The following is a 21,952-nucleotide window of genomic DNA, read 5'->3' as shown; positions in this document are numbered from 1 at the left end:
TTAGTACAGATAATTATTTATATATGTAGAACACCTCACACAAGGCAACAACTTGATAACAAGCAGGTTTTAATAAAGAAGTGTAACCTTCAAGGTTTTCCGCTGGATTTAACAAATTCCTGACCGTTCAAAACATATTTGAAGTTTAGCAAGCTGTGATAAAAGGCGGAAAACACCGCAGCCATTAGGATGATTACCAATCAGTGATGCTGACTGCTTGTGTTTGTGAATGTCTAACACTGTGCCACATTGACTTATGGTATAGCATTTTCTTCTTTCCTTTCATAAAGGATCCACCAGTGCAGTCCGTCATTTGTATTAGAGCCTAGATTGTACTAAATTCTTCTAGAGGGAGAGAGATATTTTGAAAATGGAAACAGGAAACATCGAGGAAAGTAAGATTATACAGTGATACACGCTATCTATCAACTGTTCGAAACCACTTGTAAATGTCCTTGGTTTTTTTGTGTTTTTTTAAGAACATTTAAATAAAAAAAGGGTTATAATATTGTAAATGAAATTTACAATAATGAGGTGTCTGAAAAATCAGATTGTGTTGACCCGTTTAAGTGTCAAACACAAGATTTTATACAAGAGTGTGTACTACTCCTCTCACATAACAGGACAATTTGATCAGAATAGAAGAAAATGTGGAAAGTTGCTAAAGATGATCAAGCTCAACAGAATCTCTAATGAACCTCAAATTCACATGTTCAGGCTGGGTTGGAATTTGATTTCATAGCAATCTGTCAAATCAAATACCATGATTCATCATTATTAAGTAAAAAAGGTCACCAGTATCTTTGAAGATGTCCAGTATCTGATAGATTCGATTTTAGTCACTTAATTACATGATAGATAATTTACTAAACAGTCAGAGGCTTATGAGTGTAACATAAACAAAAGCTTCTTTGTTGGACACAAATTAATAGAGAATACAGTCAAACCCACATCAGTAATTTTGTTTTATTTGTGTTTCCAGGAGGAAAGGAGGACTCTTCTTCTGCAGTCGTTAATCCAGATGCATTTGCTGTGCATCTCCACTTGGCTTACACAGGCCACACCTGCTTCCTGTTTCAACAAGAGGAGGAGCGAGATCACTTCCTGTCTGGCCTGAAGACCTGTATTAGACATCGCAACCTTGGTAAACACTCATATGTATGCTTTTGCCGTGGCCCACTTAGCCTTGCTTCAGATGTGCAGGGTAATAACACAAAATAAAGACAAAACAATGTCAAATGCCTGCTTGCACAATCACTGCAAGCTAAGAAATTCCCTAAGCAGTCAAAGCCATCACACGTGTAGATAATTTTAAAAGATGAATCGCTCGCTTTCAAATTATTTGAAATATCCAAATTTTTTTTTAAAAAAAATGACCAGACCCATCAGTTACCTCACTTTTTCTCCCCAAAGGTCTTTAAAAGGTCTTTATATGTTGGTATGACCAAGTGCAATTTGTCTATGTGCATGACTTCTAATTTCTGAGGATGTCCTAGTTCAGAATTATGTGTTTTCATATCAAATGAAAACAGTTTTACAAAGTATGCATCATTCTAACTACTACAAGGTCAACAACAAGTTTGGGTCCATTTCTTGCTCAGTAGCTCTGAATTTTTCTAACTCTCTCCTAAGCTGGTAGTCCTTGCTAATATTTTTGAGCTAAGAGCTCAAAAGGATTTTCAATATTTTGTCATGGTGTGCAGCGCTACATGCTGTTGATTAAATCCAAATACTTTTTACAGTTGTCTAATATCAGATGTGAGTGTAAAATATTTCAAATTGTTGTAGCAGAGTCCTGCTTCTGGTTGGCTCGTCTTTAGTTTGTCATTCATGTTGTGACAGTTGCCCGGGTGACAGATATAAATATTAATGCTGCTGACTTCCTGTGTGGTTAGCTAGGATACAAACCAAAAAACAAACCCCTTCAACTTTAAGCAATAAGGTTGCAAAAACACAGCACATCATATCTGCACAAAGATATCCTCAGCAGGAAATAGCACACAGATGGCCGCCACTGTCTATTTCACTTTAGATGTGTAAAGCCACAGCACTTACAGTGATGTTGATTTTATTCATCTCAAAGTGATATATCAACCTCTTCTTCCAATAACCATATCTCTTCATTTAAACACTTCCTTGGAATTTTAAGTCTTTGACTTTTTTAAACATTTGATGATGTTCTGGTGTCCCTTCAAAAAAAAAAGCTAGCCTACCTGAAGTACTTCTGCCCCCACTGTACACTTGTATGATATATAACACATAATGTTAATTTTAGATTATTGCAATCTGCCAGTTGTGGTCAGATGTTTACATAAACTCATGAATGCCATGAATAGGCATGAATATCTTGTTAATTTAGGGGGTTTTAATTTTTTTTTTTTTCATTTGAGTTACGAATTTGTATTTTCTCTAATCCACACAGGATCATACAGGCTGAAACACACATATATGCACTCATATCCTTATAAATAAAACACAACTTGAACAGGTAGTTGTTGACAGGCTTCTGGCAAATTGTGGTTGGATATTTGACCACTCATCTTGGCAGAATTAGAAGACTTAATTTAAATTGGTATGGTAACAATATTAAACAATAGTCTGTCCAGTTTTTACCCTGCCCTTCACATCATGGTAGCTAGAATAAGGCTTTTAAAGGAATGGAGAATATTTTTGGCCAGGTTTGCAAATTAAATTAAGAGAGTTTAAAAGTATCATGTGGAGGGTATTTACAGATGTCTAAATATTGGACTTTAGAAAGAAATTTTGCAATCATTATTGAAGATTGTTTGGATAGCTATTATTTTTAGTGTTTGTGCATACAAACTAGGTTTTACATAGTCTTTTCTAAAATTAGGAAACCTGTCAGTAGCTGCAGTGAGAAAAAATGCACACTGTTTTGTGAATTTAGCAATGACACAGATGCAGACTTGGTATGTTAGTCAGAGCAAATTCAGGGGTGATAGGTAGTGATGGGACTACCTATCATTTGAAACACAGAACTATTTCTATCCATCCATCCATCCATCCATCCATCCAAACCAACTGAGCGAGTCCTTGGGTCTACCTCCTTGCGGTAGGACATTTCCGGAATACCTCACCTAGGAGGTGTCCGGGAGGCATTCTAGTCACATGCTCGAACCACCTCAAATGGCTCTGATGTGGACGAGCAGTGGCTCTACTTCAAGTCCCTGGTCGAGTCTTCCACTCATTGAAGAAAACTCATTTCTGCCACTTGTATATTTAACCTCATTCTTTCAGTCACTATCCAGAGCTCGTGACCATAGGTGAAGGCTGGAGCGTAGGATTGATGGCTTTGCTTTTATGCTCACCTCTGTCTTCAATTCAATTAGATTTAATTTGATTTCAATTTAAACAAATCACAACAATAGGTGCAAAAAATCACTCAGTGGGTTGAGGAGTATAAAAAAAACATGCATCATATTCAATTCAATTCAATCTATATAGTTCCAAATCACAACAGAAAAACCCAACAAGAATCATACGATCCCTAATGAGCAAGTGCTTCAGCAACAGTGGGAAGAAAAAACTCTTGGAACAGAAAGAAACCTCCAGCGGAACCAGACTCGGAGAGCGGTGGCTGGCTGGGGGTGTAGAGGGGAAGACAGGACAAAGACAAGCTGTGGAAAAGAGCCAGACAGGGTTTTCGGAACAAACTGTTAAATGTTCAGTTTCTATGCCATATGTCAGAACAAGATCTAGAATGTCATTAAAGTGGTGGGTGGGTTGTTTTATATTTTAAAAGAAGCCAATTGACGCTGTAATTTTTAGTATCTACATGGATGTTAAAATCACCCACAACAATTATTTTATCTGAGCTGAGCACATAATTTAGATAAAAAGTCTGAGAAATCGTTCAGAAACTTAGTAAGGCCCAGGTGGATGACAGATAACAACAAGTAAAACTGTTTTTTGCTATTTCCAGCTAAGGCTAAGAACCAGGCTTTCAAATTAATTAAAACTCTGTCTGGGTGTTTGGTTAATTAACAAGTTGGAGTGGAAGAGTTTTTGAACACCACTCAGACTCAGACAGTCAGGGTTTTCAAACAGGGGGCTAAACGGGGTCTCCAATTCAGTGATCCTGGCCTCCAGAGCTGCAAATAGGCATTTAATTACAAGTATCATTGTTACTAAAGTAGGCCAAGGAGTAAGTAAACATCTGACACAATGAGCAGGAAAGTGCAGGAGGAACAGGTGAAAAGACCATGCTGCTAGAGAGTCTGCTATGAGCTAATCTAAGCGAATCCCTAGAGACACATTTAGTGAATACTGTCAATATAATTAGCAGATCAATCAACAGAGAATGGATATTGTATAAAGTATGTGAAGACTATACTTTGAGATAAGATGTTGTCTATATGTTTTTAAGTAAAATCTATGCTATCTAATCAAAACTATATCTTCAGTCGATGTCAGCAGCATCCCATGTGTAAAATGTCTCTTCCTCTCCTGAAATATCTGATGGTTTACCAGAATCGCTTTGAGGCTGACCAAAAGTCAAATAGGAAATGGCCGCATGCTGTTTTTTTTTTAAAATTTATTTATTTTTAATTTTTAGCAGGATATGATTCATGACTTTCTGTTCCTTAAACTTCTGCAGAAAAAAAAAATCTGAAACAGCTCAAGGGAAACTACACTACAAGACATGTTTTTTAGTGAATTAGCAAAAGAAAAAAAAGAAAAAAAGAACAAAAAAATTAGAGATGTGAAAATGGTCAGATGTGTTGTAATGAGAATGGAATATTGATGTCAGGGATCCACCGAGGATACAGGATCAGCACAATTTCTACCAAACTAAAATGACTAATGACAAAATACTAAGAATTAAGTATTTTAATACTTACCACACTTGTAGATCATTTTAAGCCACGGGTGTTCTAATAAGAATGGGATACTGATTTCAACTTTCAAAAATAAAGGGACAGGATGAGCATGCCACCAGATTCTTTCAGAATAATAACAAAATCCCTACTTCCTGCAGACCCGTGGTGTAATTCATCATATGAGAATCAAGCATATGCACGAGCCCTCCGACTCTACCGACAAGACAAAGGATGCTATGAATCCTGGGAAATGCTGCTGGGCACTGAGGAACAAGTTTGTACACACACACACATTAAAACTTTAAGCCTGTCTGTGTTCTTCATTTCACTTTAGTTCAATTTATTTTTATAGTGCTAAATCACATTAATAGTTATCTCATGGCACTTTTTTTTCTAAAGACCCTACAATAACATGCAAGAATTAGAAAACTCCAATAATCAGATGTCCCACTACGAGCAAGCATTTGGTGACAGTTAGAAGGAAAAACTCCCTGAACCAGGCACAAGGAGGGAAAACCTCCTTGTGCTGCAACCAGTTAGAGTGTAGGGAAGGGAGACAGCAGAAAAGACAAACTGTGGAAAAAAGACAGAGATTAGCAATAATTTATGATTAAATGCAAAGTGTTGTAAAGACAAAGCCATAAACAGTGTGCTTGTGTATGTAGGTGCTTGCCTCCCAGGTGATGGAGGAAGTGTTGCCATGGTTACACAGTCAGCTTCAGTCCAGGATAAAAGGCAAGAAGACTGAAAAGATACGGCAATGGCTCGCAGTAAGTAAAAATATGACACCAAGTCTCTGCAAATTCTGAGTCTATCTATTTATGAAATGTTCCTGTTCAGGATTGTTTTAGTACTATGTCACTCGTTTAGCATGTATGTGTAGCATTTAGCAATATTCTAACTACCGTAATTGTCGGGCTATAAGCCGCTACTTTTTGCACAAGCTTTGAACCCTGCGGCTTTTAGTCAGGTGCGGCTTTTCTATAGATTGTCCATGATTTTTGTGATATCATAAGACGATTTGTTTTGTTTGTTCCGCTGTTGTACGGCACTACGTTGCCTGGCGGAAGGATCGGGGTTCAAGAGTGGTATGTTGGTCACATGTCCATCCGCCAGGCAACATAGTGCCGTACAAGTAGCGCGAAAAACAAACTTCAAAGTAGCGCTACGCGTTCAGCGGGAGGCGTGGATGATGAGCGGCGATAAACTTGCGAAAAGCAAGTTGTGCTCAACTCTACCGGTGGATTCTGACAGCGTGGAAAAGTGTGCAAACATCCACGATCACCAACGGATTTCGAAGGGCTGGACTGCTGCATGATGAAGAGGAGGACACCGCCACGGCCCTTCAGAGGGTGTTCGACTCCGACACTGACACTGACAATGAGGATTATCTTTGGTTTTGAAAGTGACAACGAAGGAAAGAAGCTGAGAGTGGATGACGAAGCCATCCTGAGCCTGTTCGTATCCGACACTGGAGAAGAGGACTTTGGTGGTTTTAGTGCGCAGGAAGATGGTGGTGAATGACTGACTTTTCTTCTTGTTAAAGCCGTGTCACTGCACCTGAGCCTAAAAGGTAGTCTGAATCTATTTTTCTGGTGTGCTGTAGGTTACTGTTATGTACTACATTTGTTACTCATTTATGAAGCACAGCACATGTGCAAATATGTACCCATAACTTGATTTTCAAAATATTAATAAAAGGGGTGTGTCTCCAAACAGCCATCTCTTTCCTGACAATTCGCTTTGTGCATATTCTCTTACATATGATAAGTCAATATTGAAACACCTGCGGCTTTTGGTCAGGTGCGGCTAATGTATGTACAAAACAGGATTTTCCCCTGATTTTAGCTTGTGCGGCTAATATTCAGGTGCGCTTTGTAGTCCGGGAAATACGGTAACACTACTGAATGGTACGGTAAAAGATGATCAAAGCATTAAGCAACATTCACAGGAATTATCATCTAATCAAGCAGTTCTGAGCAGCTTGCGAACATATGAGGTAATGAGCTGCTTTGTAAGATGTGTTTAACAATATATTTATATTTAGCAATACATAGGGGTATTTCTTTTACTACACTTTTTCTCCATGGCCATTTATGCAAATTAGAACAATGTTCAAAAATGTAAACAAATATTTAGATAGCTGTCTAAAGATAATGTAATGTGTCATTGGCATATTTAAATATAAACCTTGTATTACAAAAGTCCCTATTGTAATCAACTGGGGATCTTAAGCAAAAGTTCCTTGTTATGCTGCCCCCACGTGGTCAAAAAATAGCATTTTTTAAAGTGAACTTCAAGACTTTTTCTTTCTTTAGAAATGATATAATCTGATACCATACCAATCTGATCTTCTCAGAATGCTACCTAACTTATCAGAATTAAGGGAATTATCTGACAGCAAGTATCTTTGAACTACAACACTATTATCTTTTACCCCGTGTTCCAACAAATTGTGTGTGGCAGTTTTAGCATCAGTTTTTAATCTCTCTGTTGCACAGTGTATTAATTTGTTCGTATGTATAGACAGTGCAAGCAACCCACACGTTGGTGCTGGAAAAGCTGACTGCAGGTCTGGAGGCTCTGAAGAAGGAGTGCCGTGAGACAGCATCAGACAATCAGGCACTCATCAGATCCAATCTGGACCAGATAATGTCCTCTCACTTGTTCCTGGAGCAAAAAGTCAGAGGTACACATTGTTTGACTAATCTCATCTGAAAATGCCTAGAAAATGAGTGACTGTTTTTAATGGCTAAACTCAGCTAAATCCATATTAAGCTACAAACTGAGCGTCTAGCCATGGTTCAGCTTTTGTGCACATTTTGTGAATCTGTATCTGTTTCAGCATGTGTATGTGAAGAGGCAGAGAAAGTGTGCAGTGAGTCTGTAGCACCCTACATGTCCTCCATCCTTGAAGCACTTACCGAGAACATAAGCGGAGGTATTCTTGGGATGCAGCGCACGCTGAAAACACAGATGGATTCGGCCTTTTTACACAAAAACGAAGGGACACAGGAGACAAAGAAGGTGAGAGAGGACTTGTTTTTAGTTACCCTAAAGTATTTGTGTGGCAGCCAAAATAAGAGCTGTTCCAATTCTCCAAATACTGAAGAAAGAAGTTTGAATGCTGCCTTTATCGTTTCCTTTAACATAGGATACAGTGCACCATCCTTTATGAAAACGGAGGTGAAAACACTCCCATAATTTACTACAATGGACTATCTGACAATTATGAACACAGTCGACATAAGTGGAGCAGATCATGTAAATGTTATTTGTACAGTAGCTGCATTTTCCATTTCATTCCAAACCTCTTGATATATTTACAATTTTTACCAACAGTTTGTTAAGCTCAGAGCTGAATATCACCAGGAGCCTCTAAACACTCAATGTGAAGACTGAGTGAAGAGTTTGAGGTTTTAGCAGTAACAAGAGCAATAGCAACTTTGAGCCATCCATGCAAAGTGCAGATTACGAATTCATTCTGATAACATCACCCCTTCTAAAAGTAAACTCTCCTAGTAGCAACTATCACAACCACAATGGGCATAAGACATGATTTTATGGTTTGTTTGTTTTGGGTTTTTTTGCATTTGATTTCATGCAAGATGTTAGTAAATGTTAGTAAACCTATGGCCACGAGCTGTGGGTAGTGACCGAAAGAACGAGATCCCGGATACAAGCGGCAGAAATGAGCTTCCTCCGAAGGGTGGCTGGCCTCTCCCTTAGAGATAGGGTGAGAAGTTCGGCCATCCGGGAGGGGCTCAGAGTAGAGCAGCTGCTGCTCCACATCGAAAGGAGCCAGCTGAGGTGGTTCGGGCATCTGACAAGGATGCCCCCTGGGCGCCTCCTGGGTGAGGTGTTCCAGGCATGTCCCACCGGGAGGAGGCCCCGGGGCAGACCCAGGACACGCTGGAGAGATTATATCTCTCGGCTGACCTGGGAACGCCTTGGTATTCCCCCGGATAAGCTGGAGGAGGCGGCTGGGGAGAGGGAGGTCTGGGCCTCTTTGCTTAGGCTGCTGCCCCCGCGACCCGGCCTCAGATAAAGCGGATGAAGATGGATGGATGGATGGATGTTAGTAAATCTGGCCATAAATGTTCCTTCTTCTTTAAAGTGCCAGCCTTTGTAATGAAGGGATATTTTTCACAGGCTGTTCTCATTTACATAATCTCCATAAAACAGAACACAGTGTGGCATTTTGTACTCCATCTTCCTCATATTGTAGTTTCAACACAGCTGGGACATTTTCATTAAGGTTAGACTTTTGGAAGGCACCCATTGTGCCGCTTTTGTGCCATCTTGAAGAGGGTCTCATTTGAAATCAAGAAACACAAGATGTTTGAAGTTGAAGATGTCTGAAGTTTTTGCTTGCCCAAATTTTCAAAAGTGCTGACAGAAAGCATTTGCTCTATTTCTTTTAGGCCTTGTCCAGTCTACGATCAATGCGTCTAGATCAGTGCTACAAGCAGGTGGAGAACCTGACAGAGAAACTCGAAGCCTTAAAAGAGCGATTTGGATTGAGCAGCATTCATAGACTGGTTCACTATGCAAGTCTGGAGATGGAGCTGGTATGAAGCACAATCTTCAGTATAGACATGGCCTCTCAAGGAGCCTAAAAGTAGAAAAGATTGACGTGAGCCGTTTTTTAGTGTTTGCTGTGTGTGTGTTACAGTTGCTGGACAGTGCTGTCTACACCTTGGAACAGTTCCTCCAGTCATCAGCCAGACTGCAGCCCACTCAGGTTCCTGTTAAGCTGAACAGGGCTACAGAAAGAGTGCTGAAGGTAAATAAGTTAATTATTTTGAATTAAATTTTTATTTAATAAAAAATCTATCATGTGTGATCAGAAGATTTCTGAAGGAACTGTATAGACCGTGTATTTTAGAAATCCAAATAAATGAAAGATATGTGATTTTCATAAAATAAGGAATAAATATGCTTAGATACACCATTAAAATGTTACACACTGAAACAAAATGATGTGTGCATTCTAGTGGGAACCCTGGACTCTGGTCCCAAGCCCTAAAAACATGTCTTTGTAGCAGGTGTAGTGCGCAGCTTGTTAAACCTGGAAAGCCCTGAGAGACTATTTGAAATCTACAAAGAAAAAGTATTTGTGTCACTGACAACTTGTGTTTTTATGTGGGTCAGTTGCAAATTGACACACTACAAGTTCAATTGCGGATTCAGACAGCAAAGTAAACTAACCTGTCACAGTGATAAGTAACTTGTTCCTGTTTTCTAGTGTGCCCCACAAATACAATACAATCTTTGCTCAAAAGTGAGTATTACAAAAAATCTTGCTTGTGTGTGTGAGTAGCAGCTGGACTATGACAGCAGGGTAGTCCAGAGGAGGCTGTACGAGGAAGCCCTGCTGGAGATCACTCTGCCTACTCTCACCAGGAAGATGGACAGCAAGTGGAAAACTGTAGGTCAACCTGCTGCTACTTCACTCTGTCTGACTCTATCGTGTGTTATTGATATTTTATATTCTACAAAGCATGGACTGTCTGGTTTTCTGTGTCTAGGAGCTGCAACAGTTTGAGCAGTACATTTTCGCTGACTACAGCAGTTTTATCCTGGTTCATAACATTTACGATGATGTTCTGAAAACCATTCTCAGCAAGCAGATAGAGACAGGTAAATATTGATCTTGATATTGATCTTTGTTTGTGCATTGGTATAGATTTTGTTTCTTCTTTTTTCTGGTATTCTCTCCTAGGCTACAAGGAGACAGGTTACAAATTAAACGAAAATCCTGGACTCATTTTATTTACATGGTTTTACCTCAGAGAGAAGCATCATTGTGAATCTATAAATTGTAAGGATTTGGTCACTTTTACCCTGTCATGAAGCATCTTCAACCTATTCTTGGATGACAGTGCATCCAAGCCCATTCATCAGGCACAGAGAACACTCATTTTCTGCTTCTAAATTGAAACTGAGGTTATTGTACACAGCCCAGAAAACCTTAGAAATATGGTATCTAATCAGATTCTTGCTCTGGATGGCATTACCTTGGCCTCCAGTAACGCTGTGAGGAACCTTGGAGTCATTGTTGACCAGGATATGTCCTTCAATGCACATATTAAACAAATATGTAGGACTGCTTTCTTCCATTTGCTCAATATCTCCACAAGTCTCAGAGTGACGCTGAAAAACTAGTTCATGCATTTATTACTTCTAGGTTGGACTACTGTAATTCATTATTATGAGGATGTCCTAAAAACTCCCTAAAAAGCCTTCAGTCGATCCAAAATGCTGCAGCAAGAGTCCTGACAGGGACTAGAAAGAGAGAGCAGATTTCTCAGATATTGGCTTCGCTTCATTGGCTCCCTGTTAAATCCAGAATTAAATTTGAAATCCTGCTCCTCACATACAAGGCCCCATCTTATCTTAATGACCATATCACCCTTTTAGAGTACTTCGCTCTTGCACTGCAAACTTACTTATGGTTCCAAGAGGATTTAAAAATAGTAAAAAAGTAGTACATCGTACTTGTATGATTAGGCTTAAAACCTTCTGTAACAAACCACGGCAGACACAGCAGACCTGGTGACATTTTTATGCTCTTAAGCATCCTTTATTAACTCTCACACGTTGCTATTCACACCACAGCCAGCTTAACATACCGACAACAACAAGAACCACACTCAGGACCCAGTAGTATTTAAGCAGGGTGGTGTGATGACCCGATGCAGCTCCAGTGTGTTGGCTTCTCCTCCAGCTGTGCCACAACCACGCCTGCCACACTTTCCTTTTTCTAAAGCGTATAGTTAGACAGTAATCAGGTGACCCTGAATCCTCCCTTAGTTATGCTGCAATAGATGTAGGCTGCTGGGGGATTCCCATGATGCACTGAATATTTCTTCTTCACTCACTATGTGTTAATAGACCTCTCTGTATTGAGTCATACTTGTTATTAATCTCTGGCTCTCTTCACAGCATGTCTTTTATCCTGTCTTCCTTCTCTCACCCCAACCAATCACAGCAGATGGCCCCGCCCCTCCCTGAGCCTGGTTCTGCTGGAGGTTTCTTCCTGTTTAAAGGGAGTTTACCTTCCCACTGTCGCCCAAGTGCTTGCTCATAGGGGGTCATATGATTGTTGGGTTTTTCTCTGTATTTATTATTGTTTATATATATCTTACAATTTGAGTGGTTTGGAAAAACGTGCTTCATATCTAATTCCATTCAATTTAGTTCAGTTTTATTTCTATAGCACTGAATCACAACAACAGTTGCCTCAAGGTGCTTTATATTGTATAGTAAAGTAAAGTAAAGTAAAGACTTAATAATACAGAGAATCCCAACAAAAATCATATTACCCCCCCTATGAACAAGCGCTTTGGTGACAGTGGGAAGGAAAAACAGCAGAATCAAACTCATTGAGGAGCAGCCATTTGCTGCGACCGGGTGGGGGTGTGGGGAGGAAGACAGGAAGAGAGCCAGAGATTAATTATGACTAATATTTGAATGCAGAAACCTGTATAAAGACATAGTGAGAAAAAGGTTAGTGAAGAATAAACACTCTCCCCAGTGCATCAAGGGAAGCCCCCTCCCGCAGCTTAGACCTAAGCCTGATCTTTACAAGAGGGTGTCTGTCTCTCCAATCCAAACTGGAAGCTGGTTCCATAGAAGAGGGGCCCAAAAGAAGGCTCTCCCTCCCATTCTACTTTTAAACACCCTAGGAATCACAATTAAGCCAGCAGTCTGAGAACAAAGTGCTCTGTTGGTGTGATACGATAACTATGAGGTTTTTAAGATAAGATGGGGCCGGTTCTTCAAGACCTTTTACGTGATAAAAAGGTTTTTAAATTCAATTCTGGATTTAACAGGGAGGCATTGAACAGAATCCAGGATGAGAAAAATATGCTCTTTCTTTGTGTAATGGGGAAGGCTTTAGGACCCAGGGGACTCAATGGAGGGCATAAAAGAGGGCGTAGTAACAGGTGCTGACGATTCCCACTGACAAGCGGCTGTGAGTAATGGATGCGTGAGTAGGTGAAGAGCCGAGAAGTTTAATCGCCTACGACGCAAACTGTGGTTTTAAACCTCTATAGATGAGGTTCAAGTAGTGATTTCTGTGGAAGAAAAGGCCAAGACAAATCAGGTGTGCAGCAAATACAGTTGCCTACTCGAGGGCAGGCTGCACATGCGACCTTGTCACTGTTTTTTTCCTCCTCCTCTGTATGGTTGTGTTTTGTTGGTTTTAGCAGGTCACCGTTTTTAATTATTTTTGTTGTTTTATTTCGGGTTTTGTTTATTTTTATTGGGTTGGTGCAATACTAAGCGGGCAACGTGCAATCCCTGAGTGGGGCTCATACCTCGGGGGAATGAGGATTTTTTAGTGGTGCTCTGTGTGTGGATTTGCCGTGATTAAGGTTTATTAAGAGTGCTTTTGTATTACCACCGTCTATTGCCTGAACTAGCACTTAGTGCATGCTATAAGTGTTCGGTTGGGCCTTTTTATGTTTGAGGTGGATTTGTCTCTTTTAGAGTGACGAGCACCTGGGACCGCCAAGGAGGAACAAACCCTCAGGTGATAGCTTCGTTGCTGGCAAGGTTGCACCGCTACTATTTTTTTGTTGTAGCGATGTTTTAGGTTTTTTTTTCTTTTTCTCAAAACTTTGGTGTCTTGTCATGTTAATAAATTGTTGAACATCTTTTACTGATATTGACCCTCTTGTCCTGTTTATTCTGGATTCGATCCTGTGAGAGTTTTTTTTGGTCTGAAAGTTCGTACTAGTCATAAGAGAGGCCCACAGTGGTTACTTGGTGCCTTATACCACGCTACATTAATTGGCGTTGTCGACAGGATCTAGGTCATATCAGTTACGGTGTTTGGTTTTTATTTTGACGGTGGCCCTGCTTATTTTAGGAAGAATATTAAAGGAGAGGAGGGAAAGAAAAAAAAACAGTGACATTTTCTACGGAGGGGAAGCCAACGCTTGGACTGCTGTGGGGATAATAGACCTCCGTCGCCGACCTTATGGATGACGTACAGGCCCTTTTGGAGCAGCTGCAACAGCTAAAAGCAGCAAATGAACAGTTGAGGGACCAATTACAGGAACGTTCTCCTGTGACTGGCCAAGTGCCAGACCCAGTGCCAGGTCCATCTACTGTGCCCTCAAATATGAATTCAATAAATGAAGCTTCCAATGTGTGTTACGTTTATGCACCTCGGGAGCGTAAATGCCCAAGGTTCACCGGTAAACTGTCAGTGGACTTGTTAACGGTTGACCAGTGGGTGGAAGAAGTACATAGGTGCTTGGAGATTCGTCCTATGTCAAGAGCAGCACAAGTGATGTTTGTGATGGACCATCTTGATGGCAGTGCCAAATCGGACGTCTGTTTTCATTCGAGTATCAGCAGAGACACTCCTGACAAGATCTTTGATATTTTGGTCGAGAACTATAGCTGCACTCAGTCATATGTAGCTGCCCAGCTACAGTTCTTCCAGCGCACCCAGCGAGAAGGGGAATCTCTGCGAGATTACTCTCATGCTCTTAAATCTCTAATGGACATTGTAAGCTGTAAGACACCAGGTGGTATTCCAAATTCTGACATATTGTTAAGAGATCAGTTTACTGAACATGTCCATGATGATATGCTGCGTAGAGAGCTGAAACAGCGGGTCCTCCAAACACCAGACCTGTCCTTTCTTGCCCTACGCAGTATTGCCCTTAAGTGGGCTGATGTAGGGAGGCAGGGAGGGAAAACTAGGCCCCGAGCCTATTCCTGTGATACGAATTGCCAGGTAGTAGAGGGAGTTAATGCAGAGATGCATGCAGTCACCCTTGGGTCTAATGATGACATTCTACAGATAAAAGAGTGCCTTCGTAAACAACAGGTTATGAAGCAGATGTCGGTCCATTTCTCACAGCCGTCTCAGACTAACATCCCCTCGATCTCTCCCACCACTGGGCCCTTTCGTTTCCAGGCAGATGGAAAGCCAATTTGCCATTGGTGTGGTAGGGCTGGTCACATTGCCAGGTTCTGTAGGGTCAAACATCTAGCCACGAAGAACAGTGGTGGGTCTCATGCTGACGCACATGCACACAGTCAGGTTGTGGAACAAGGCCCTGAGTCTCAGCTGTCGGGAAACTAGGTCCCTCTGGTGCAGAGAGCCAGGCATCGGGAACAGGGTTTGTAGGCTCAGCTGAAGTTGTTATGGGAGATCCCTCTCGCTTAATTGGAAATTGTCCAGTGGTGGAAATAGAAATGGGGGGTGTTATAGTTCCCTGTCTTTTGGATACTGGGTCCATGGTCACCACTATTCGAGAGAGTTTCTTTGAGAAGCACTTTAGGCCGCAGGGGGTGGGGCACTTAAAGAAATGCCAATGGTTACGCCTCAGGGCAGCTAATGGGTCGAAAATCCCCTATATAGGCTACATGGAGCTTGATGTGACTGTTTTTGGCGGCATCCTGACAAAAATGGGCGTGTTAGTGGTGGAGGACCCTCGAGATGGTAGCGTTCAGCAGCCACAGAGTGTGCCTGGTCTCTTGGGGATGAATATCATTAGCCGTTGTTACCACCTACTCTCGGAACAGTTCGGCCCTCGTCTGTTTGAATCCCCTGCCCTTGAAAATGCCAGTAAGACGTGGAAAGAGACACTTCATAAGTGTCAGCGCATTGAGGCTTTGAATACATCCGGGTATTTAGGTAAAGCAAAAGTCTATGGTCGAGCTGTTTGTGTCCCTGCTGGGTCGTTGAAATGGATACGCACTAGTTGCCCCTCTGCTGCTAATATTAATTTCCCATCAGTGCTCCTGGAGCCTATAGCGACGGGTAATCCCCTGCCGGGGGGCATCTTGGTTTCTCCGGCCCTCATTTCTGTTGAACAAGGTGTGGTTGACATTCCGGTGGTTAATGTGGGAACTGAGGATGTTTGGTTACCGCCTTGTACACAACTAGGCGAGTTGCATCTGGTTGACCCCCCATCATCTGGGAACCCTGTCGTTATCGCAGAGTCTGAGGACTCCACGCTGCCGATAACGATGCACGAAGTGACCGTACAGGCGCATTCGCACTTTGATGTTTCTGAACTCTCATGGCCTACTTTGTCCAATGAACAGGTCCAACAAGGAGTGTCACTTTTGCAGAAGCATTGTTCAGTTTTTAGTCATGGGGAGGGAGATTTAGGATGTACCACATTGGTGGAACATGAGATCCCTTTAATGGACGATGCCCCAGTGCGACAGCGGTATCGTAGGCTCCCACCTTCTCAGTATGAACAAGTGAAAGCTCATATTAAAGATTTGTTGGATCGGGGAGTAGTGCGTTTAAGCAGTAGCCCTTATTCTTCCCCAATTGTGGTGGTTTTCAAGAAAAATGGGGAGATTAGGCTGTGTGTTGATTACCGTTTGCTTAATGCCAAGACACGGAAAGATGCTTATCCCTTACCCCGTATTGAGGAGTCATTAGATGCCCTGACGGGAGCACAGTGGTTCTCTACATTGGACCTTGCAAGTGGGTATAATCAAGTACCAGTGGCCGAGAAGGACAAAGCCAAGACTGCTTTCTGTACCCCTTTTGGATTGTTCGAATTCAATCGAATGCCATTTGGGCTTTGTAATGCCCCTAGCACCTTTCAGCGGCTAATGGAGCGGATTTTTGGGGACCAAAGTTTCCAGTCCCTCTTATTGTACCTGGATGATATCGTGGTGTTTTCATCCTCTTTTGAACAGCATTTGGAGCGTCTTGACTTGGTCTTAACGCGGCTGAAAGAGCACAATCTAAAGTTGAAGCTGGAGAAGTGTCACTTTTTCCAGCCAGAGGTTCAATACCTCGGGCATGTGATATCGGCTTCTGGGGTGGCGACCGACCCCTCTAAGATTAGTGCAGTGGCTGGGTGGGCGCGACCGACTACTTGTATAGAGCTACAGTCATTTTTGGGATTTGCCTCATATTACCGGCGGTTTGTCAAGTATGCTGCCCCGCTTCACCGGCTGGTGGGCGAGCTGGGAGGTACCAAGAAGAAACGTAGAAGTGGTACCAGTGGGCCAATGGGCCAATGGGTCACCTTTGGAGTGAGGAATGTGAGAATGCATTCCAAACATTAAAAAGGTTGCTGGTTAGTGCCCCAGTATTGGCCTATGCCGACTTTGCTAAACCTTTCGTCCTTGAGATAGATGCCAGTCAGGCAGGGTTAGGGGCAGTACTATCCCAGGAGCAAGAAGGGAAGAGACGGCCAGTTGCTTTTGCTAGCCGGGGCCTGCGACCTAGTGAAAGGAATATGTCCAATTATAGCTCTAGAAAGTTGGAATTTTTGGCTCTAAAATGGGCTGTCACTCAAAAGTTTCGGGAGTATTTGTTGGGAAATAAGTTTGTCGTGTTCACAGATAACAATCCTCTCAGTTATTTGCAGACTGCTAAATTGGGAGCTGTAGAGCAGCGATGGGCCTCAGAGCTAGCTGTGTTTAATTTTGAGATTAAATACAGGCCAGGTCCCAGCAACCGCAATGCTGATGCGTTGTCACGGCAGCTACACCCACAGAGTCCATCTGGCCTGCTTCCAGGGGTGAAGATCCCACAGACAGATGTGCAAGACCAGACAGATGTGGGGCAGCTGGGAGATGCTGTTGCTGCTACGTGTAGGGCCATAGGTGCATTTCCATCCCGACCTAAAGCTGACTTAATATCCCTTCAAGCTGCCGACCCGGTAATTGGCCCTTTCTTACAGTATTGGGAAAGTGGGAGGCTGCCTACTAAACAGGAAATGGGAAATGTAAGTAAGGGAGTGAAAAAGTTGTTGCAACAGTGGCCCAGAATCAAGTTGAAGGAAGGTGTCTTGTATCGTCAAGTTCAGACACCTGGTAATGGCAAAGTTTTGCTTCAACTGTTGCTACCCCAGTGCTTGCAAATAGAGGTTCTAAGAAGTTTACATGATGATCATGGTCATCAAGGCATTGGACGCACTACCAGCCTGGTGAGAGAAAGGTGTTTTTGGCCTTTTATGGCACGAGACATTGAGAAATATTGTCAGGAGTGCGATCGTTGTGTCTTGGCAAAGGCTGTACAACCAAAGGTTCGCACATTTAGGGGGGGGTTTGGTGGCCGCTAAACCCCTGGAAGTCATTGCCATTGATTTCAGTGTTTTGGACAAGTCTAGTGATGGGCGTGAGAATGTACTTGTGGTCACTGACGTGTTTTCGAAGTTCTCTCAAGCATACCCTACAGTAGATCAACGGGCAAGTACAGTGGCACGGGTGTTAACTGAAAAATGGTTTTATATCTATGGGGTCCCTAAGCGTATCCATAGTGATCAAGGAAAGAGCTTTGAGGGAGATTTGTTGAAACGTCTGTGTCACCTGTATGGCATAGACAAAAGCAGGACCACGCCATATCACCCTGAAGGCAATGGACAATGCGAGAGATTTAACAGAACACTCCATGATCTGTTGCGCACACTCCCTACTGATAAGAAAAGAAAGTGGCCGCAATACTTGCCACAGGTATTGTATGCTTACAATACCACAGAACATCAGTCTACTGGTTTTTCACCGTATGAGCTTATGTTTGGCCAGAAGCCCCAGTTGCCTGTTGATTTCCTACTGGGGGCTTCCCAGTCGGAATCAATGTCTAGATCTGCGCAGGAGTGGGTGGAGGAGCATAAACAACGTTTAAGCTCGGTTTATGTGCATGCGAGAGAACAACTCCAACAAGCTGCAGAGAGGAGAAATAAACATTTTCAGCCCACAGTTATTTCCCTTCTCCCCCCAGGTACTTTGGTTTATCGGAAAAGTCACCCTTTAGGCCGCCATAAGATCCATGATGCCTGGGATTCTACGGTGTATGTTGTTGTGCAGAGTATGGACAAAGAAGGCAGGGTTTATAAAATACGCCCTAGAGATCATTCAGGCCCTGACAAAAACTTAAATCGGGCAGAGTTGAGAGTAATACCTTTGGGTACTATGGCACCTGCTCCAGACCAACATCCCCTCGCTGACCCAGGGCTGGTACTTGAGTCACCCCAGCAATCAATATCGGATATACCAGATGATGACAGTGAGGTGGGTGGAGTTATACTCGCCATGGCTCCAAACCCACCCAGAGATCAGCTACCCTTGGTATCGGTTTCAGAGCCTGTTGGTGAAACTAGGAGTCTAGGCCTGAGCAACCTGAACCCTGTAACCCTAGTTCCAGAACAGCCAAGGGAAAGTGGGATTGATAATAGGGAGAATGTTCCAGAGCAGGACCCGGGAAGAGTTCAGGAGCGGCCTAAAAGAAGTACAGCAGGAAAACATTCAAACCCCTTTAACCTCCCGCGGTCAGTAAATTCGACGGTTGTTTTTCTCACCGGTGATTCACAAAGTTCCCCTGTCCATAATGGTTTGCCCCAAAATGTATTTAGGCCCTGGCAGTAAGTGGTCGCCGGGACGGTGACCTTTTAAAATGAGGGCAATTGTAATGGGGAAGGCTTTAGGACCCAGGGGACTCAATGGAGGGCATAAAAGAGGGCGTAGTAACAGGTGCTGACGATTCCCACTGACAAGCGGCTGTGAGTAATGGATGTGTGAGTAGGTGAAGAGCCGAGAAGTTTAATCGCCTACGACGCAAACTGTGGTTTTAAACCTCTATAGATGAGGTTCAAGTAGTGATTTCTGTGGAAGAAAAGGCCAAGACAAATCAGGTGTGCAGCAAATACAGTTGCCTACTCGAGGGCAGGCTGCACATGCGACCTTGTCACTGTTTTTTTCCTCCTTCTCTGTATGGTTGTGTTTTGTTGGTTTTAGCAGGTCACCGTTTTTAATTATTTTTGTTGTTTTATTTCGGGTTTTGTTTATTTTTATTGGGTTGGTGCAATACTAAGCGGGCAACGTGCAATCCCTGAGTGGGGCTCATACCTCGGGGGAATGAGGATTTTTTAGTGGTGCTCTGTGTGTGGATTTGCCGTGATTAAGGTTTATTAAGAGTGCTTTTGTATTACCACCGTCTATTGCCTGAACTAGCACTTAGTGCATGCTATAAGTGTTCGGTTGGGCCTTTTTATGTTTGAGGTGGATTTGTCTCTTTTAGAGTGACGAGCACCCGGGACCGCCAAGGAGGAACAAACCCTCAGGTGATAGCTTCGTTGCTGGCAAGGTTGCACCGCTACTATTTTTTTGTTGTAGCGATGTTTTAGGTTTTTTTTCTTTTTCTCAAAACTTTGGTGTCTTGTCATGTTAATAAATTGTTGAACATCTTTTACTGATATTGACCCTCTTGTCCTGTTTATTCTGGATTCGATCCTGTGAGAGTTTTTTTTGGTCTGAAAGTTCGTACTAGTCATAAGAGAGGCCCACAGTGGTTACTTGGTGGCTTATACCACGCTACATTTGTAGTCCCTTGTCAGTACTCCTGCGGCAGCATTTTGGATTGACTGAAGGCTTTTCAAGGTGTTTTTAGGACAGCCTGACAATAATGAATTTTCTACTCCGTGTAGAAAATTCCCGTGTAAAAAAAATGGGTTCTGAAAACCTGTACATCCATTAGGCAGCTGACAGAATGAAGTGCTCTGTCCTATAATGAAACCTGTGACAAATACTGAATATGAACTGGAACATTCCTGTTTGGTCCAAACATAAATTATGATTTTGTCTCTTCCTCATTATCAGCTGTCCAGGATGCAGCTAGTAAGAAAAGCAACAATCTCCTGTTGGACACTTCAGATCTTGCAATTAGTCAGTACAGTTTGCTGGGACAGACGCCTCCAAACTCTGCACCAGACAGCCCATCTGTTCATGCCCGACGGTCCTCCTCAGCCATGCCCACTGATGATCAAGAAACAATTTCTGCAGTGGAAGAAAAAAGTCAGACAGTTGATGTTTGCCCCCAGAGGAAGACAGAAGGTAACACTGATAGTGAATGTGACCAGACACATGTCTCTGACCAGAGCACAGTGCTTCTTTCTCCAGTTATTATCGTGACACAACAGTTGGATGAAACTGGCAGCAAAGAGGACCTGTTCCTGAAGGAAACCATAGAAGTTCAGATCACAACTGATGCATCTTCTACAGCAACAGAGCCAACAATAGCAAACAGATCAGACACAGATGCAAATGTTACATATGAAGTCAATGCACCCAAGTTATCTGCTGAACAAGGACCGACCATCCCAGACTCTCTGGAGTCGTCCCCTCTGGTCTCACCTCAGACAACAGAGATCCAAGTTCAAAGTGAACCTGCTATGCCTGACCTTTCAGTCTCAAATCAGCCATCAGAAGAGGATTCTTCCATCCAGCCTGCCTTACCATCACACCCACCTGATGCAGATAGTCCAGTACAAATCAGCCTCGGATCACTAAGTGAGGCAATTGCTTGCAGTTCCTCAGAACCTTCTGTTATGCCAATGATGGGACAGCAGACCACTGACAGAGCAGTCTATTTGACAGGAGAACTTAAAGACAATTGGGAGGTGGAGAGAGTAAAAGAGGAGAAACACAAAGATGAAGCAGAAATTGAGGGGCGTGAGACAATTCAAGCACGGGAAGAACAGAGAGAGAAAGAAGAGGTAACAGAGGAAGAAACAGGTGAGGGGCAGATGGAGATCCAAACAGGAGGTGAGCCTGCTGATAACAGCTCATCTGGATCACCAGTGGAGACCACCACTGCCTTAAACACAGAGCAGAAAAAGAATAAAGAGATGATGGAGGAAGAAGTGCCAAGCAGTGAACTCAGGATTGAAAATAAAAAGGATGAAGATGAAGCAGTCACAGAGAAAGGAGATTCTACAGAAGAAAAAAAAGAAGAGGATACACCAGTAGAGAGTGCTAATGAGCTACCTTCGGACAGCGTGGCTTGCATCAGAGAACTTGTGGTTGAGATTATTGAGATAGAAACAACAGTCTCCCCTGTTGCTGACAGTAGCAACAATCTCTGAAACAAGCATTAAAACAGCAAGAGCAGTTCCAGACCAATGATTCCCAACCAGATAAAAGTCACTTCAATAAGCCTTACATTTTCTAATTATTCCAGACAGAAATTTGTGCTGATTTAATTAATGTGCTGTGTTTTCATACAACAGTAAACTGAAAAATGGAATAGTTTGTCATTCTATTGTAACTCTTTTGTTGCTTTTTTTGATTCTATATTTTCTATAACAATTGCATTGAATCATCCAAATAAA

General features: G+C 42.4%; 1 protein-coding gene across 1 annotated transcript in view; it reads left to right on the top strand.

The window, feature by feature from the left end:
* LOC146614135 (protein Niban 1-like) overlaps nucleotides 1-21,748 on the top strand; it is a 28,640-nt gene extending 6,892 nt beyond the window's left edge. Inside the window, exons 5-14 of the mRNA XM_085377001.1 lie at nucleotides 983-1,144; nucleotides 5,000-5,115; nucleotides 5,507-5,611; nucleotides 7,368-7,530; nucleotides 7,687-7,868; nucleotides 9,266-9,412; nucleotides 9,517-9,627; nucleotides 10,165-10,272; nucleotides 10,373-10,484; nucleotides 20,442-21,748. Of these exons, the coding sequence (XP_085233127.1) occupies nucleotides 983-1,144; nucleotides 5,000-5,115; nucleotides 5,507-5,611; nucleotides 7,368-7,530; nucleotides 7,687-7,868; nucleotides 9,266-9,412; nucleotides 9,517-9,627; nucleotides 10,165-10,272; nucleotides 10,373-10,484; nucleotides 20,442-21,706 (2,471 nt within the window). The 3' untranslated portion in view covers nucleotides 21,707-21,748. The remainder of the gene's footprint in view (nucleotides 1-982; nucleotides 1,145-4,999; nucleotides 5,116-5,506; nucleotides 5,612-7,367; nucleotides 7,531-7,686; nucleotides 7,869-9,265; nucleotides 9,413-9,516; nucleotides 9,628-10,164; nucleotides 10,273-10,372; nucleotides 10,485-20,441) is intronic.
* The last annotated feature ends 204 nt before the right edge of the window (nucleotides 21,749-21,952 follow it).

This window comes from Diplotaxodon limnothrissa, linkage group LG18 (assembly GCF_057381915.1).
Source record: "Diplotaxodon limnothrissa isolate DT_005_m linkage group LG18, D_limnothrissa_male_GT1.1, whole genome shotgun sequence".
In the NCBI taxonomy this organism is placed as follows: domain Eukaryota; kingdom Metazoa; phylum Chordata; class Actinopteri; order Cichliformes; family Cichlidae; genus Diplotaxodon; species Diplotaxodon limnothrissa.
Note: the sequence above shows the minus strand (reverse complement) of the source record. Positions and strands in the feature narration are given on the sequence as shown.